This window comes from Poecilia latipinna, unplaced genomic scaffold, assembly GCF_001443285.1.
Source record: "Poecilia latipinna isolate Pla-1442-1.1 unplaced genomic scaffold, P_latipinna-1.0 Scaffold783, whole genome shotgun sequence".
NCBI classification, from domain to species: Eukaryota; Metazoa; Chordata; class Actinopteri; order Cyprinodontiformes; family Poeciliidae; genus Poecilia; species Poecilia latipinna.
The window spans coordinates 119,977-140,075 of record NW_015113399.1 but is presented as its reverse complement, the minus strand read 5'-3'; the positions used below and the strand labels follow the sequence as shown (position 1 = coordinate 140,075).

Here is a 20,099-nt window from a genome sequence, read left to right as displayed (position 1 = left end):
CATTTTTTACTCTATCCTTTGATTTATTTTCTCTTGTGTTCTTCCAGGCCGGCTTTTCAACAATCTGCAACCAACTTAGTCTGTTGGCAGCAGGGCTGGACAATATCTGTGAATTAAATATGTTATTGTAGTAACATATTTAAATATGTTATTATTATAACATGTTAAGTTATTGCTTCATGTTATTTAGGAGCTATTAATGGTTTTAGTGTCATTCTCAAGTCATCACAATACAAAGGGTTTAAAAATATATATATTATTATAGATTATAATGAAAATAAACCATCAGTTGTGAAAGTGGTTAAATATCCATGATTTTTCTTTGTCCCTCAATATGAGCTGCTTTCTCTGCTGTGCCAGTTGCTTCATTTGAAGAGACTTCTTACTCTCATTTAAGTAAATTTTCAGTCATGCTTATACAGTATCCAGCTTCTCTTCAATAAGATAAGTTTTCCAGGCAATGAGCAAATAAGCCAGAACAATTTGTCTATCTTTAAGGGTTACAGGCTCTCGACAGGAAGCTCTGCTGTTGCTTTGCGTTTCTTCTTGTGTGCCCTGCCTCCTCCACTCTGATGTAGCTGTTGTCAGAATTTTTTGGAGCCAATTTATTTATTTATTTTCTTTTTAACTTTCACAACGTCCAAGTCCTCTTCACACACAGCTGGTGGAAAGTTTGCATAATTAATAAAAGCGAAAAGTTTGTGCTTTGAAATATCCATCTTGTGTTATTTACAAAGTTTGGTCACAATTAAAGTCAAGTTTTTTTTTGTTGTTTTTTATCCAGCTGTAAAATGATCAGACTAATGTAAGACTCTTTGCTTAAACAGGTTCTGCTGTAGGAAGGGTGGCAATAGAAGAAGGAAGTAAATTAAACGTGAATAATTTTAGCTTTGTATGATTACTTTTTATCTTCATATATATTGAAACTGACATTCAAAACAGCAATACCGCTATTTATTGATGCAGACCTTAATTATTTCCGTATTATCACATAGCCCTCGGCTGAGCTTTGCTGTACGTGAAAGATGTTCATGCCGTTTTTCAGCTGCAGTTCATCATGGAAATTGGACTGGATGGGACAGGGAAATTTACATACCACTTTCAGCACAGCACAACTTTGCCCTGATGTGAAACTAATGTATAGCTAATTATGTCAAATCAATTTATTGTTATGGGAACCTTGCATCGTTTATTGTTGGAATGTGACATCATAGGTTAACAGAGTATTCCTCTCGCTCTCCCTTCCACCTGCCTGTCTCCTTGTTTGTGTAGGTTTCATCTCTGACTTTAGTATATTCCCTTTAAATAGGAAACATTTTCTACTCGTGAAGATGAGACTCGGTGTAAACTCATTTTCTTTGGTTGCAGTTGTCTTCAAAAACAAATGAGATTCCTCTTTCGGTGTTTTCAGTTAAGCATGACAAATTTCTCTGTGGCCTTGTTAACATGAGAAGAAACAGCTGAAAATCATTGTCATTGTACTGCATTTCATCATGCTCAACTTTCCAAGCATAGCAAACCATAAGCTATCACATGTCGGCATGTGTGCCTCCTCAGACACCCTGGTTAGGCTGGTTTTTTTGTGTGTTTTTTTTCGTTAATCGGTGTGTTACTTTTGCAGCTGTGTTTTCATACATCATTGTAGTTTATTGGCTTCAAGATTTTCCAGATTTCAAGCCTGCGGTAATTAGAGCTTCATGACGAACAGATATGGAAGTGACGTTTAGAGAAGACCTTAAGAAAAGATTAAAAACATATCAGCGCTGACAGATCGTATTAGTTTTAGTGTGTTTTTGTGACGTTTGTTAACCAGTTCCAAAGTTGTAATTAACAGGAAGTGTCCGGGCAGGGCCTGACTCGCAGCAGGGACGTTGTTGTTAGCAGCACTAACTAGCAGACGGGGGGGGGACGCGGAGCTGAAGGCCCCTAGGAGCAGTAAAGGGAACCACTTTAGCATTTTAAAACACAGCAGTCCAGCTGCTCTCTTGGGTTTTCTGTGACCCAAATCTGGTGATTAACACATTAAGTCCACGCTTATTATGCTGTCGATCATTTCTCCAAAAACCTGTATCACATAAATTGTAATCTGAAAAAAAATAAAATAAAATTCCTTTGAGCTTTGTAATAAAACAAAATAAATTCTCAGCATTCAGAGCTGTTCCATTTGAAATGTGAACTTGTTTGTCTTTCATTTTCATGGCTGATGAAATTGTCTGTGCTTGTTTAAACCGACAATGAAATTTTCTGATATTGTAACACTTTCATTACTGCAATAGGAAGAAAATTAAATATCAGTCAGAGGTTTGGCTCTCCACATCATGTGAAATATAAACCTTGATGAAGTGGCTTGCTATTTGATCAATGAACAAAGTACATCTTATGCCTTTTGATTAAATACTTAAAAATTGCTGGAGGTTCAAAACAGACAGTCTTATTCACTCACTCCCCTTCTACACCCTGGATTCTTGTTTTTGCCATCCCCTTTTTGTTCTTTCCGTCTTCACATCTTGTCTAGTGGCAGGTATTAATTGAGGGACCCTTGTTATAATAGGTTCTAATTGTTAATCACACAGCCTTGTTAGAGAGCACTCTAATTGTAATTATAGAGGCTCGTTAGCCAGGGTCCTGTCATTAATTAGACATTGTGACCTCGGTAATTTGCTGGAGGCATACATGTATGTGCCAGTAATTTTCTCCAGCTGGGTAATGTCTGGCTTTCAGGGATGAAAAAAGCTGTTTGCCTTTCATCTTGAACCTAAAATGAATTTATTCTTTATATAATCTATTGTCCCGTTGGTGAGTTAGTTCAAAAAATCTGGTTTAGTGAAATGAGAAATTACCTCCGAGCCATATTGGACCTTCGACTCTTTCTGCAAGCTTTCATTTATTTAAGATTCTAAACATTCGTTTATAGTTGAACACAGTGACACTGAGACACTAACAAGTCAAAATCTTATAATCTGGGTTTCTCCTTGTAAATATTTACTAGGGAATCTGTTGATTTCTCACTGTGCAAAACAAAATATGTAATAATAAATGTGTGTATTCCACCTAACCTGCTCCAGTGGCAGCTGTAGGAAAATGTAGAGAAGGGAAAATAAAGACATATTGACCTATTTGCTCTGAGTAGATAAGAAAAACATTTATTTTTATCTGTGCAATTGCCTCTTGGATATCAAGATGAAGCTGACTTGTGTTTGTACTTTGCAAACTTTGACTTTTGCTAAAAGATTCAAATGTGTAAATGTCAAGAAAACCTTTCTAGGACAGCTAAACTTTATTTCAAGATTATAAAAGGTTCTTTAAATGATACAAGACCTGAACACAAGAAAACTAAAACCTGAGGTTGAATCAATATTAACTTAACCATGTTCAAGCTGCAAGTCAGAAAACCAAAGACTGCTGACTTTTTATTGTGCTCACTGACCTGACGTACTAGTATATAGAATAAACATTGTAATAATAACTTGTTCTCCACAGTAGAAAATAATGTTCTGCCAAGTTTAGCTTTGAATAGCAGAACTATTTGTATATGTTAAATTCAAATTCATAAATACTTTATTTTAATTTCCCTTGGGGGAAATTAAATAATATAGCAAACCATCAAATCATCATAAGTGGAAAAAAAAAATGTTTTCAGCAACTTCTCTTAATATTGTCCAGAGAGTAGCCTTCATGAACATAACATCTTTGTAGCTGTGAGCTCAACAAGAATAAAGCTTGGACACACTTTGACAAATGTAATTTCTGGACACAACAACCTGTAATTATTCTTTTTCGTGTTTGTTAAATATGCACAACTATTAATTGTGCAAAGCACAACTTAGATGTCTACCAATTTTAAGTTGAACCTAAATTTAACCTAAAAATACAGTTTAGATTTTGTTAGACATATTTTCCTCTCTGGAAAATTGATGAGGAAAGTATATACGTTTAACTGCCTGTTGTCAGGATTAGCTGCAGCTTTTCAGTGTCATAAGGAACTTCATTCCATACATGGGATTTTATTTTTGGAGCTGGGAGGGGTCGCTTGTTTGGAAACGTTAATAAAGGTTGTGGACGTTGTGGCCAGATCCTGTAATTTAAGTTATATTGGCACTAAAAACGATGTGTGCTTTGAGTGAGAATGAGCTGCTGAACATGGAAATGTTCAGTAGGGGCACCATGTATAATTGAACCACGACCTGCTAACATTCGTCTTCCATAGCTTAGCATCTACCCAGTTATGGAGCAGTTGCTGCCTACGCCAAGAACTTCTTAAAATGATGTTATAAAAAGGTCCTGCTACATTGTGTCCAGTTTGGTCCTGGACTTCCATATTCTATGAAAGACACACTTTTATTAAATTCTCAGTTTTGACATATATATTTTTTAGACTCTTGTGTCTAACTGCTAACTTGAGGCTATCATCAGCTCCAATAACACTTTATGGTTTTTAGCCCCAATTACTTTGAGAGCCGTGTAGGAAAGCATGACACATTCCCCACAGGAAACGACCTCATCCAAACTGAATTCCTTGTGGTTAAGAATAACAGTTGGTAACCTTACACTGCCATAAGGTGGAGGTGCAAAATAATCAACTATGGAGGACAGTAGATTACAGATTCTATTGTTTTCAGAAGCAAATGTTGATGCAACTATTAACGACTAAAGTCTGTTTCTCGCTCCTTTCTCCTTTCAGGCACTTCCTCTTTAAAACAGGTACAGGCACCACTCCTCTCTTCTCCACAGCCACTCCTGGCTACACCATGGCTACCGGCTCCGTCTACTCACCTCCCACCAGGCCATTGCCAAGGAATACCCTGTCCCGTTCTGCCTTTAAGTTCAAGAAATCCTCCAAGTACTGTTCGTGGAGGTAAGATGAAATGTTAATTCGTTTCTTCTTGTTTTTTTTTTTTTTACATCTCTTCAAGTTGTTCAGTTTATAAGAAAAAAGCCAGTTCAGTTCAGATCAAGTAAATCATCGCCCTGGCCCGACTTTCCAACTTTCCTCGGATATCTTTTTATGTTGCTGAATGAAGAGCAGCTCATGCACCCTGAGCTCGTGTCTCCCGTTCAGTCCTTCAGTCTTTTCATTGGCCCTACTGGTTTTCTGTACTCCTGGTTTTGCAGAATTTGCAACGTTGCATTTGTCTGACTATCTTGGTAGCTGTGAATGCTTCACATTGGACTCTGTTTCAACAATAAATAGTTGGAATAAGAGTTTTTGTTTTGGCTCATAATTTGTTTCTTAGCCTAATGTCTGTTGAATGAAATCCATTCAAATAAATTGAAGCACTGTTGGAACAAGGAACGCACTTAGGGTGATTTGACTTTTTTACTTTTGGTGAAAAGAATATTGTCCAAGAGACAAGAGTTTAAGTCTGAACATCTCTTGAGTCTTGGACAATACTTTACCCCCTATCAGTACAGAGAGGGTAAAGTAAATGACTATGAATACATTCGCCCCCTTAAGGTCAGCGATTGGTGGATGGATCTTTTGCTGTAATCACAGCAGTGTCGGATTGCTCATGAATCAGCTCTTTTCAGCTCCGTCCACAAATTCCCAATAGGATTGACATCTGGGCTTTGAGTTGGCCACTCTAGAAGAGTCACCTTGTTGTCTTTGAACTACTTCTGTGCTGCTTTCGCTGTATGCTTGAGTTTGTCGTCTTGCCAGAAAATACATCATCCAAATTCTCCTGCAGAAATAATATTAAGCCCCCCTCTCCATTGTCAAGTCTCACTCTAGCACATTGATATGGTTCGGTTCTCGGTTCTAGCCAAGTCGGGTTCCTCCACTGGCATCATGTTCATCACAGCGTGGGTGTGAATATGGACAGGTACGTGGGCTGCCTCAAAGAAGATGTGGTCGACGTTCCATTCTTGGACGGCCAGCTTCTCTGAAACCTCTCTGTTTATTTGTTTGTTGTGCTTTGGCCTCTCTAGTTTACACTGTATATAATCTTTAATTAATAAAAGGTTTAAAGCTCAAAGTTTGACGATGGAATTACTGATTTGCAGCTTGCCATCTTGCAAAGTAATATGGTCTCGTCGCATATTAAATCTGGTGGTTGAGATGTTGTTGTTGACATAAATCTACAGGCCAATCAACAAATGCCGTCTGCTGCCAATCAAATTGCTTGCACGCAACACCCAGCTGGGATTGGCTTACACCATCACTGAGTTGGTAACAGAAATCTGAACACAAACCAATCTGCCCATATGTGGGAAAAAACATCAGAACATCCAATACGAGAATGTTATATGAGCTGGGAGGCCACAACTGAATACCTCTAATCTACCAAAATGAGGTTTTGGTGTGGCTTAGCCAAAGCCTGGAGTTTTTTCTAACCCGTTTTCTGATTAGTACTTTTCAGTGAGTTGTTTTTAATATTTTGTTGTCTTCATGTTGTAATAATAGCAGGTTTTCCATTGAACAGACCAGGATGTTTGAGAACTTCTAGTCATGTTTTATTTTAACAGAGGTCCTTGCCTATTTTCATGAGATATGTAAACTATAATAACATTTCTAATCCTGTTTATGACACATATAATTCTGTCATAATCCCAGTCACAGTCATGGTGCAGTGACCTTTCTATCTTTCTTGCAGGAGGTGACAGTGTGACATTAATCTTGTTCCTCCTTATATGTTCTCAGGTGTACAGCCCTCAGTGCAGTTGGTCTGTCTGTCCTTCTCTCTGTTCTGCTCTGCTACTGCATAGGTAAGATGAAACACAGCCGTCTTCCTAATACAAAACACACAACTGCAACCCAAACAAATGTATAAAGGGAATGGACAGTGCATGCACACATCTGCTTATCTTGCAAAGCACTGAACCGCATGCTGCCAACGGCCTGCAAATTGACATATGCGAGTGTGTGAATGTGGGCTGGAGTGTGAAACCATTTGGAGTTGTCAACAAGACAAGAAAAGCTCTATATAACCGCAGCCTTATTTCCCATTCTGTCTGTCCTTTGTTAAGTCCACCTCATCTTTCTTCTGCTCTTGAGTTTCATCCTCTTCGGCCCCAGCTGTATTCTACCATTCATCTTCTCTTCCTGCTGCCGTGGTTGGTTGTTACTTTGTGCTGTGAAACCAGACAAACATCCAGGATCTCGCTTTTCCTCGGTGGCACCTTCCCGTTTTCTTTTGTCATGGCCTTTCTTCTTGGTGTAGTATTCTAGGCTAATATGTTGGGCAGACAGGATTACTTCCTACATATGGAACTGCAGTTAAAGCCTAAAATTCAGATGCACACAAATTATTTGTGTGTACTAAATGTCAAAATAACAAAGGGGAGACTTTTTTTTTAGATATTCTCTGCAGTTTACCTGTGTGGTATTCGTGTGCCGTTTGCTGCAGTATTGAATTCATTGAAAAGTGATGCAGCATTATTTTCACATGATGTCTTGTCTGCCGGCGGCAATGAAACAAAGTTCCTCCATTAAATTTTGAAGAGTCTTTACATTTATATAATTGACATTTGCTGGTGCAGCATTGATATTTCAGCCTTTTCAACAGTTCAGCCTGAGTGGCTGTAGACTCTGTTAGGTTGGGACTGAATTGTGATGTCTAATAATGTGATGTTTCCTCAGTAGTTACTGTGGATAATTGATCTCATAAAGTTTTCTACTTTTGATTCAGATTATTGGAATCGATTGTGTGTTTTTATTGTTTTTCTTTTATCCTTGCAAATGGGATTTTGAAGGTTGATAACAGTGTGTAGGTTCCTGCCAAAAATGATAAAAAAGACTCAACAGAGATCCAGGAATCCAAGATAAGGAAAAGAATTGATCTCTTCCTGTTCATTGCTTTAAATGGTCAGGAAGTTTTTTAGCTTGTTTGTGAGACAGACTTGAAGGATCAAAATAAAATGAATCAAAGAGAGATAAAAGTGGTATTTATTTTAAAGGTCATTGATTCCCAGAATGAACCAAACCAATTATGATCGCCGCTCAGATGGTCCTTGAACTTAAAAATCTCTTGCCTTAGGCTGGTGTGTGTGTGTGTGTGTGTGTGTGTGTGTGTGTGTGTGTGTGTGTGTGTGTGTGTGTGTGTGTGTGTGTGTGTGTGTGTGTGTGTGTGTGTGTGTGTCTCTTAATGTGTATGTTTGGATGTGAAGCAAATGTGTCCGTATTTCATCAGCTCTATCGTTGGGTGTGTTTTAGACTCCCTCATGCAGCATTGTTATTTTTTTTTTTTCTATTGAAAGCATCTGTTGAGGGTTTCCTGGGATTTTATGGTTGACAGATGCACACACTCTTGACACACCAACACACACATATCTGTTTCACACACTGGTGAACACACTCATGTAAAAACAGATTTATGCAGTTATCCGTACACTACAGAGACACAAGAGAACAGGTGAGAGATTTAAAACCACGCACATGAACACAAGCACAAAGAACAAGTTATGCTCTTGAGGGGGTTGAACATTTTGATTGGCACATGCATTCAGCTCAAAAACACACAACCACACACACACACAAAGAGGGAGAAATAAAGAGAGACTAAAAAAAGAGACAGAGCCTCTGGTCGAGGCAAATTGACATAATGACAACATTTGATTCATGTTTTTCATAGCTGCGTTTGTCTGTGTTTTGTGCGCGTGTGTGTGTGTGTGTGTGTGTGTGTGTGTGTGTGTGTGCGTGTGCGTGCCTCTTCCCAGAGGCCTCTGTAAAGGTGTATTTGAGTTCATATGTCCTCTTTATTCTGAGTAACTGATTTATTCAATTAATTTGTTCTTTCTCAACAATAAACAGCTGTTTTATGTTGAAAATGGACAAAAGTGGAAGTTTAATAAATCAAGTGATTTCAGATGGTAAATTATCCATCCATCCATCCATCCATCCATCCATCCATCCATCAAAAATGTTTCTATTTGACATAAGTTTCTTCACCTACATAAAATCTTGTGGTCTACATAACTAAACTGCACATAAAGACTTTATTTAATCATATTTTAAAACTTAGTGATCTTTACTGATGCTCTTGTGGAAAAGAATACAAAAAACATTTTAGTCCATTTTTTTACATTAACAACAATTAAATAAAATTCTCATGACAAGAAATGTCTCAACATAAACGACAAACGATATGATAAAAGCCCATTTAAAGATGCCTGCATCAAAGTGCTGCCGTTTTTTTTAACAGTTCACTAAATGACATCTGTCATGACAAAGTAAACGTAACTGAAACAGGAAGTTCCTACAAGGTACCAAAGGTTGTGTGATTAGTGACCATCCATGCTTAAAGGAGAGATAGGTGGCGCTATTTCTGATGATGACGGGCAGCGTATTACAACTATTATAAATGATTTATTTCTTCATTCATTCATTCATTCATTCATTCATTTATTCGCTCATCCATTAGAAACAAATGGCAACATATTCAACATTTTTTAATTTACTGGGAGTTTTCATGAACTTGTTGGTTATTTATTCATTTGAATCCTTATGTAAATTTAACTAAGCAGTCATTGAATCTGAAAATGTGCTTTAAAAAAAAAAAGCTCCACTGGTTACAATCTAGTATGACAGTTACCATGGCCAGTAATCCTCTTATTTCCTCCCTCTCAAACACACACACACACACACACACACACACACACACACACATGCACGCACACACAAGTCCCTGTTTATTACCAAACACTGTCCCATGACTCTCTGCTCCTGCCCTCCCCTGCGAAGGGTTAAAGCTACCTGGAGCTGCAGGACTGTAGTGCAATGAGGGAAAAAGTGAATGTGCAATAACACTGAGGATTCACAACGGTTACTTTCTTTGCTAATGTTCTCTTGTGGAGTCGGCTGGCCTTTCAACACCCCACCATCAAAGCCAAACTCATTTGCTTTTGCTTCACGGTTCTGTCCTGTTCAAGAAAAGAGTCCGAATACATACCTGAAGTTGATATTTTAAAAAAGACGAATGTTTATGTTAACCTTCCAGGCCTACACTATAGGAAATGATTGATACAGTTAATTGCTTCTTAATCGTACATGGTGTTATGCCGTTTATGATTCATCTCCTTTCAGATCATATTTCAAATAAACATGCAAACACAACCCCCCACATTAAGGATCACTCGGCCCTTTCACATCATACGAGTCAATCCTTCAGGATCACAGGCCTCGTCTGCTTACACAGCATGCAGAGATTGTGGAAATAAAGGATTGTTGCTTACAACATGAACCATTCACCTGACCACTGATCCCCAAAGTCTATGTCCTGCTTTTCAAATTGCATTCGCTGCTTTAAAAACAGGCAAAGTTATTGTGCACTACGCCCAGCACGCTTTATCTGTATACCTTCATTTCCTCACACTTACACCTATCCCACACACTTTTTACAGCTCCATAAAAATAGAAGAAGCAAAAAAGGATGCAGTGTAACAGCAGCACCAGAGAGCAGTTTCTGCTAGCCCCTATAAGTCAGGATGTGCTGAATTGCACACTGCGTTCTTGCACTTGGCACCTCTCTGAAATGAAAGCAGCCTTCTTTTCTAGGACCTGAGCAAAACAGAGCTGGTACCTTGAAACAAACACAATTAGTGGCCAATATGTGTCACTTTATTCTTAACAGTCCTCGCATAGTTGACCCCTCCTTTCAAATCTTTTGTGTCGCGTTCAGCGGTGTCCCATCAGCGTGATGGTTTTGGTCAGGCCTGTCAGTCTCACATTAGCTCTTTTTTATTTTCAAGAGCAGGGATGCCATTGCACATCTCTTGCACTCACTTGCTTTTCAACTGCACATCAGGGGAACTCAGTGGGAAGCATCTTCCAGATGGACAACGTGTGTTTCTGTCTCATTTAATCTTGCCTGAATGGGAGACACAGTTATTTTCAGCCATTATTGTTGCTTTATATTAGAACCATCTGTTGCAATGCTGTATACAACGGTGCTACTTTCAGCGATTTCAGCAAACGCCCGAGTAAGTCGGTTGGTTGGTTATGTACGCTACAGCTACCTTTGAGCAGAGCAATTCTCTTAGTGCACATGGAGCAATTAACTTCTAAGATAAATTGACACTGTCTAAAGCTTAATTATCGTTCCAACCTTTCCAGGGTATGTCCTTTGAAGAGTAGTGATAAAGCTTACAAAGGGTAGAAAAGTAACGTGCAATGCATAGAGTGAAACAGAAAAAGAAACAAGCGACTCTGTTCATCATGTGAGGTTGTGGCCAGAAGGAGGGGAGAGAGGGGCGTTCAAGGTCAACACAGGATGCACTAAAAATATGCATCATATTAAAAGAAAAGTATTTGGCCCGGTATTTTCAGACTTAATGAAGCAGATCTTAGTTGGACAGCACTCTGTACAGCATACACAGACCCAGTTAAAGGAAACTGCACCTTTTTTTTTTCTTTTCAGCTCCAATTTTTTTTCTTGCACTTTATTTCTTGATTATGCAAAAAAAAAAAAAAAAACTAGAAGAAGGTCACTTTCTTTGGACCTTGATAAATAAAGGAAAATACTTCTAGAAAAAGGCAAACCAAGTGATGAATTGAAAATTATAAACCATTTTTCAAACTGATCAGATAATAGTTGATAACAGTTTTTTTCCTCTTTGCGCTTCAGCACAGAAAGTGAGATAACAAATGTGTTCCCGAAGGAACAGGGGAAGCAGAGACTCTCCAGTGACTCATCTTTAACTTTCATAACATCACTGATTTTGCTCTACATGTGGTGGAAACTTTGACAAGAGTTTTTTTTTTCTTCTTTTCTGGGTTCATTGTGCAGGTAAAAAATCAGGTCAACTAATTATTACAAAAAATAAACCCATGTAGGTCCAATTTCTGCATTCTAAAGGTTATTGTCATTATCAGTCCAGTAGAATTAGACTAGTAATGTTGAGCTTTTTTAATAATATGAATGAAAGCATGTAAACATAGACAACAGAAAATAGAAATTCAGTGTTTAATGCTGCTGGACTGATGAGGCGTAGCAGAACAACAAAGCCCCTCCCTGCTGCTGCCTCTTCTTAAATACCACACTGGGTCGACTCTTCATCAGCAGACAGCAGAATTCATCATACATAATGTTTTGAGGAAGGGAATCCTAGTTGGAAGTGAGACGTGTGTGATTGAACGGAAATAGGCCTTGTAGGTGTGGATGGTTCTGTTCGATCTGATGGGCGCAGAATCACTTTTCTCCCTTTTTGTTCTTATCGTTCCATTTCCTCTCTACGCTGTTCTCCCTTTGCAATCATTTTGCTCCTCTCTTCAACCCATCTCTCTGTTTCTCTTTCGGCCTTTGATTGTATTACCCTCCACTGTCCTGTCTGGCCCTCCCTCTGCTTAACCCTTTTGTTTTGCTTCGCCTCTGCAGCTATGCACTTGTTCGGTTTGAACTGGCAGCTTCAGGAGAGCGAGAGCTACGGAGCGTTTGAAAACGGAGGAGGAGGAAGAGACACGACTCCCAACACCTTTGTGCTCTCTACAGACAATGGTGAGTTCAGCTGAATTCAAACGGTTTCCTCTTTGTTCATACAGGGAGACTAATCAACGTTTTCATTTGAACTATTTGAAAAACAAAACCTTTGACGTCAACTAAAAAAATATATATTTCACCAGAGATTTATTTGGAAAAACATCTGCCTGTTGTGTTGCAATTTTACTCATTTCTAATTAGTAATGATGGAACAGCTGTGATCTTTTCAGCCAGATCAATGCGTTTAATTGTTCCAGTTAAAAGAGAATGGTTTCTCTCCACAGTCGCCACATGCTTACGCAGGAGGAGGGATTGCTGTCAATTACAGAATGTCATTTCTGGGGCCATCTTACACCAGTTGCCATTATGAAATCAGATGACTTTGATTGTTTTGAATGACAATCAGCACTCAGTTGGACTCTAGGTACTTGAATCCAAATGTGACAATATGACTGGATTGTACATCTATTAGCTTCGCCTGATTGGTTAGATGTTAAATTAAATGCATTTTAATGTCTGGAAGTGGTGAAGATAACTTGCAGCCATTTAAAGAGAGCATCAGAATGGGGACAAAAAAATTCCCAAATGGTGGCATGTTAAAAGTATATCTGCTTTCAGGTTTACAGAACACAGGCCAGAAAATAGATAATATCCTGTGAGGAGCTGTTGTGGATAAAAGGGGCAGACTGGTTCAAAATGGCACAAACTCAAGAGTAGTCCAGGTCTGTTAGAAGGTTTTAAAACATTTCTGAAAGCTCAACCTGTCAAACCTTAAAGCAGACGGGGTAGCGTGGTAGAAGACCACACCGGGGGCCCAGGGCACCGGGGGCCACCACTGTTAACTAAGAAACAATAGCGGTTTGGAAAAGTGGCTCATGGTTCTATCAATCTCAATTCAGGTGAGACATTCAGACAGTAGGGCCAGAATTTGGCATAAACAACATAAAAACATGGCTCAGTTCTGCTTTGTATCAGTTGCTGTCCAGGGTATTTCCAAGATGAGCTCCAAAAAAAATAAATAAAATACCACAACTTGACATCTGCTGATTGTGTCCATCCATTTGTACCCATCTTCTGATGCCTACTTCCAGCAGGATGAGGTACCACGTCATAAAGATCAAATCTCCAATCACTGTTTCTTGCACAATTTTGAAAAATGTGCCAGAATTAAGGCAGTTCTGAAGCATGGAGGGGAGGCGAGGGGGGGTAACTTAATATCAGCAATGTTTACCTAACAAAGGGCAGGTAAACCTCATGATGTTTACCTGCAATTCTTTTTTCTAAAAGGAATCCAGTCCTTCCTTTTAGGACTGGATTCAATTGAAATACATTTGGAACAGTTTTGTTCTGCTGAATATAAAAGAGACTTGGAATGTGACAATTATTATGCAGAAGGATAATTGTTACCATATTCCCTTCTGCTGTCTTTCCTCTGTCATTATTAGAATTCACATCTTAATTGAATTGGTCAAAAGAAAAGAAAAGACTAGAAATGAAACATCCAAGCATATTACACTAATTTCCCAGTAAGCTTTTTTTATTGGATCACATAAAAGTTTAAAGACTCTGTATGAGAATTGGGTGATCACACTTTTACAATCACTTTCCCTGATGGGCTGAATATGCTGTGTTGCTTTGTAGATTAGTTTTTCCATCCACATGTCTGAAGTTTGAGAGAACCAAAGCTGCTGCCTCTATATGCTTTACATTAAATGCGTTCATGTCAGCTTTAACCAGGTTCTCAGCTGGGTGTGTTTTTGACTTTGCAGGCAAGATGTTTCTTCTAGAGAACAACACCATAGATACGGGAGAGTCAGACGTGGGGAGGCGAGTCATACAAGACGTCCCGCCAGGTTAGTTTTCACATCAGTGTTTCTGCAGTGTGACTGATGCAGGTTCTGTGTATCTGAATCAATAGCTATCTGAAAAAGTTTTGTCATTGCCAGATGATCAGTTGAACCTTTACCAGGAAAACCAAGACCCAAAATGAGATGTGTGCTTTATGGAAGAGTGATGTACCCGGTCATGACGTAGCAGAAAACCGTGACTTCCATCCCAGAAGTCTCAGTTCACACACTGTGCTGTACGGCAATGTGACGCATACTGTACTACAAAAACGTCACAAGACAAAATTCGCTTAATTTAAAAATGTGGCAGCAGCTTAATGTTCCATTCTTCTAGTCAGTTATCACTCATCAGTGATAAACATCTAACTAGTTACACGCAGTTGTGTTATTTAATTAAAACCTTGAAGTGTGTGTGATTCATTACAGCTATTATAACAAACTTGTAATTAGAAGTACCCCTGAAGTTGTCCATCATCACAAATTGCATTAAATTGAATTATCATCTTTGAGTTTTGTAGACAAAGTTTGTTGCCTTTCACTCCCCTGGAGTTCTCACTGTGGGGACTTGAGGTTGACCTCATGCCGTGACGACACACTGATCTAATAATGACTTCAGAATCAGATCAAGATAGAAGCTCCTTCCCTCCCAAAGCGAGAGGATTTCATCTCTCTGAGTTCCTGATTTTAACCATTTGTGATGTGAGATTATGGTTTAATATTAGCACATCGTCACCAAGATTGATTCAAATTTAGAAAAGTTATTCAAATGTAACTCCATGAAATTAGTGACATTGCTTTGATAAAGTAGGTTTTAAAGAAACCTATCCAACACTAGTGGGAAATAATAACTGTGACCCTGTTGATCTGCCTTAAACAAATGGATTACAAAGCTTGGAAAATCATTCCCAACAAAAAATGCAAATAAGAAAAAAAAATCACATTCCGTGATAATTAAGCTATTAAGAGTATCATTGGTTTTTACAACCCTTATCTCAATATTTTGTTCGTTTAAATACTGTCGCCACAGTTTGAGTCACAGTTAAATGATTTTTTTCCTCTTTGTTTGTTTCCTATCCCAGGTGTGTTTTGGAGGTCCCAGCTGTATATTGACCAGCCTCAGTTCTTGAAATTCAACATATCAGTCCAGAAAGATGCTCTGGTTGGAGTGTACGGACGGAAAGGCCTCCCACCATCACATACTCAGGTTGGTCACCTGGACACCTCAGACATTATCGGACGTGTCCTGTAAAAACGGTTTTGCTCACATGTGGTGGTGAAATGTTTAACACTGCTTTAGACTGAGCCTGATTCTATCTCAATACAAATCATTTGAGGATTTAAAGGAAAAAAGTTAGACCTTCTGCCAAGCATCACGTTGTTCTTGCCTAAATAACTCTTCATCTTCACCTCAAATCAACAGCTATACGTTTGAAATGTCAAGAACAATGAGTGTTTCAATTGCGATTGAACCCAGATACTCATGAAAGCTAGCGCCATAATGGACAAAGCAGGCTAACACAACATTAGCTGCTGGAATGGCTCTGACCTCAGTTTATAATTTGCAAACTATGCTTAAAACACCGTGTCAGGAAACCAGCCAGTTTATATAAGCGCTACCATTTTTAGACAAAAGCAGTGATCAAACATCCAATCAGATTTGTGTCGGGAACACGCTGATGGCTACAAGAAATGTCAAGTTACTTTTTAACATGCTGAGCGTCATTTAACCAAAACTTAGTGGGGATGTTTGTATAAATATGTTTGAATTTGGATTGAATCATTTGACTGTGTGGGGATTAGAGAAAATCCACATTAAATCTGAGAGCAATCAAACTCTTCAATCCTCCCCTCTCAACGTTTGTTGAAGATTTAGTTTGCAAAATTTTTACTTTGCTTACACTCTAACATCTCTGAAGACTTCCAGTGTGAAAAATTATGGGATTTGATTTCATCTCTTTGAAAGTATGGAAGAAATGCAATAAAAGTATATAAAATATGTGTGCCCAATTACTTAAATCTTGTGTTCTTGCTTCCTCTCTTGCTTCGCCTTCCTTCCCTTTTTTGCCCATCTTTCTTTTTTTTCCTTATTTCATCCTTGTATCATTCCAGTCTTCCTTACTCGTGACCCTTTTTTGCTTTTTTAATCATTTTCTTATTTCTTTCCCTTTTTTGTGACATTACTTTTTTTCTTTCCCTCTTTTCTGTCTTTCCAGTTGTCCTTCCCTTCCTTAGTCCTTTTTTTCCTTTGGTGTTTTATCTTTCTGTCCTTCGTTGTGTAAAAAGCCCAGGTCTGTCCCTTGTGTTTGTCCCTTTTTTTGTCCCTTATCTTCCTCTTTCCTACCTCTGTTTCCCCCCTCATCCCTTTCTTTCATCCATCTCCTCCCTTCATTGTCTTTTCTTTCTGCCCTTCACTGAAAATGTGACAGCAGAGCTTATGGTCTAATTTGGGTTCTCCACAAAGACGGCTCAAATCCACACTAGAAAAACACAAAACTGCTTATTTTTTAATGCTTCATGTTCTAGATGGTTTGCTTTAGTGAAAGACATTTTAAAACATTGAATCATCTTACATATGTGCTTTGAGTTGTGCTATGATTGAGTAAAACTGAAAGAGGAAACATTAAACTGTGTTTCCTGATTTAGTGGATTGGAACTCCAGGGATGTAAGGCTGCAAAAGCAAAGCATAGTTCGTCTACATTTCAGCCCTTTGGAAAAAAGATTAGCATTCCTATCAGTGTTGGTGTGCTTCTTCTCCATTTCCCACACTTCTCCTGCTTAGAGTCATGTTGTGCGTTAGGAAGAAAGGGGATTTTATGGTTGCTTATGTTGCTGTGTTTGAGATGAAAACTCAAACAGAAATGTTGACGCAGAACATTGTAAATGACTGTATGCTACTGATCTGACTATAAAAATGAAGCAAAATGAAACACATTTGAAGGAGACTTAATCAGTACTTCACTTAAAGCTGAACTTCATCTGGAAGAGATTAAGGGTGTTACAGTTATGCTGGTCATAAGCCTAAACTAAGGTAACTGCCAAATAATTACCTCCTCCCCCTTTCTTCTTGTCGAGCCTGGATTCTGTCTCAGCTGACATTGGATATGAGCCAGTGTACACCCTGGATATGTCTCCATTTCACCACATGGCCATTACAGCCAGACACTCACCCACGCACACCGACATGCAGGGACACAGGAAACTCCCAGTCCACACAGAAAGACAGACGTAGTCACAGCCGGAATCATCCGATGTGCAGGAACGGGTGCTAATCGCTTCATCTGTGGTCCATCGCTCCACCCAGGTGCCACGAGCAATGAGGAGTACGAAAAGTTAGTGTGAGTTCGTCATTATAACGGTCGCATTTTGAAACCGCTTCAAGAAAGAAATCATGTTGGAGATGGGAGCGAACCTCAGCGACGGCTCGGTCTGTGTTTTTATCTGTACGTCTCAACGATTTCGCCACATCAGAAAGATGACTGCCGCTGATTTGATGCCGTGAACAAACATCCACGCCTTCAGTGATTCATTCGACCTTTCATTCGTTTAACACACACCAGAGCTTCTTTTTTTTTTAAATAAATAACACTTCCTCTCTCAAAATGTCAAACCCTCCAATCTTTTAACTGAGTCCAGGTTAAATGTGTTTTGTGGTTTTAGTTAAAAGGGAAGCTGAACAGCTTCATCTGCCTCTTTATTTGATGCACTTACATCTGTGTGTGGCCAAAAATAGTTTCCCGCAGCGCCACTCCTAATTCAGTGTTGGCCTATTCCTAATGGATAAATAAGCATATATACGTCCTTGCCCTCACCAAATAGTCAAGTTCTCATTATTCCTTCTAAGTTTGCAGATTTTAGCTTTTAAATATAAAACTTTCTTAAAATAAACTTAACAGCTTCAACTTTTTGATCCAAAGATTTAAACCAAAAGAAATGTTGCTTTTGAATGAATTCACATGCAAGTAAATGCGCAGCTAGTTGAACCCAAAAGCACCGAAGGCATAATAAGTAAACCTTTAGAGAAGCAGATCAATTTAGTGTTTGATGCCATATGCATAAATGGATGTTGGGTTACAGCAATTTTGGATATACTTCATCTCCAGCTGTGCTTTTTGCTGAGGGGCCTTAGTTGCAATTAGATCCACATTTCTTGTAAGACACGTTTCATAGTTATATTTTGTAGCTATTTGTGGGTTTTTTTTTTTAAATTGTCTGATGTAAGTTTGAAATGTTCCATCAGTGGTGGCACTGCTCTGGCCTTGAGGCAAGAAAACCACGATACTAAAACCCTAATGTTTTAAAGATGGAGCGATGGAAGTACGGGGGAACGCAGTTTTTCTCCTCTTTGTTAACAGATTCTCCTTTGTTCTTGGAGCCCAGCTCATCATGGCCGCTTCACGTTCCGGTGGTGGAAACGTGATTCTCGCAGGGGACTCTCAGTTGCTTCGGAGTAACTGCGACTGCTTCTTTCACAATTGACACGCCTTGTCCTTAGTCATATGTGTTTTACTGGTTGATGTGTCGTTGTCAAAGTAATGCAGTTTAGTTCATTGCAGTTGTATTTATATCGCATCAAAACACAAGACAAGATGTCTCAAGGGACTTTGCAGCACAAAACAAGTCAATTCTCTATATAATTCAAGTGCTGTGAAAAGGATTACTTGAGTTTCCTTTTTTTGTCGCACATAAATGTTTCAGATCATCAAACACAATTTATTGTAAGACACAGAAACCTGAGTAAATACTAAAAGTAGTTTTAAAAGGATGATATAATTTTCTAAGGGGTAAAAAGCTTTCCAAAGCAGCCTCGCCTTGTGAGAAAAAGTTATTTCCTCCTAAATCAAGTAAGTGGTTCTGCCAGCCTTGCCAGCAACAGCTGCCATTGAGTGTTTATGAGAAGCGGTAATAAGTGGTTCACATCACTGTGGAGACATTTTTATTCCTCTCTTTGTTGCAGAATTTTTTAAAATGAATATTTTTGGGTTTTTCATGCGCTTGCTTACGTCGTTCAGAGGTGGACTTCCTGGTTTGCTGAATTATTGTCCTGAATAACCCAAGGCCACAGTCTGATGGCTGGAGTCTCTCCCTGTGAATTGCTGAGAATAGATCACAGTTCTTGGTTCCATTTGTTATAGCAAAACATTAAGATCCCAAAACTGCAACGCATTTGACTGTCAGAATGTTGTTGTTTTTTTCCAAAGTGTTACACCAGATGTAGCAGGACAAGAATCTTCCAGAAAGTCCCACTTTTATGTCATCACAGGATGTTGCCTACTCTCTCCTTCTTGTTGTTACATCAACAGTGGCCTGACCTGAGAGAAGTGAAGCTGCAGAGCTTTCCATGTTGTCCAGATTTCTCCTGAGTAATCAATGCATTCTGGGAGTAGCTCTGTTAGGCCAGCAACTCCTGGAAAGCTTTCCCACTGTTCCATGTGGATAAAGACTTAGTGTTTTTCCTTTGGGTCTCAAAGCCACTGAAATAAGTTTGTAGCCCCTTCCAGACTTCTAGATGCCTGTGACTTTCTTTCTTATGTTTTCTTGGATCATTTTTGTTTTTACTCAGGTGATCAGACACTCAGGTTTGAAATAAAATTTTATGTGAAAGTTTAAAGCGTTGAAATGTGACAAAAACGGCAAAAGTAAAACAAATCTGTTGAGTAAGCATACCCCCCACCCCCCAAACACACACACACACCAAATTCACAAATAAATTCAGTCCAGATTGATTCAGTTCATTCTGATACAATTCATCCTACAGTAGGAGTAAACTATGGTTCAGTTAATCCAGCTATAATACAATACAATGAGACAAATTTGGTTATGAAATGCCATTTAATAAGT

The 20,099-nt window shown here is 38.7% G+C and overlaps 1 protein-coding gene across 9 annotated transcripts in view; it reads left to right on the top strand.

Moving 5' to 3' along the window:
* tenm3 (teneurin transmembrane protein 3) overlaps window positions 1–20,099 on the top strand; it is a 233,519-nt gene that overhangs the window by 110,486 nt on the left and 102,934 nt on the right. For all 9 annotated transcript variants that reach the window (XM_015046553.1, XM_015046552.1, XM_015046551.1 and 6 more), the window contains 5 exons: window positions 4,682–4,855; window positions 6,641–6,705; window positions 12,312–12,431; window positions 14,183–14,266; window positions 15,340–15,464. In XM_015046553.1, the coding sequence (XP_014902039.1) occupies window positions 4,682–4,855; window positions 6,641–6,705; window positions 12,312–12,431; window positions 14,183–14,266; window positions 15,340–15,464 (568 nt within the window). The remainder of the gene's footprint in view (window positions 1–4,681; window positions 4,856–6,640; window positions 6,706–12,311; window positions 12,432–14,182; window positions 14,267–15,339; window positions 15,465–20,099) is intronic.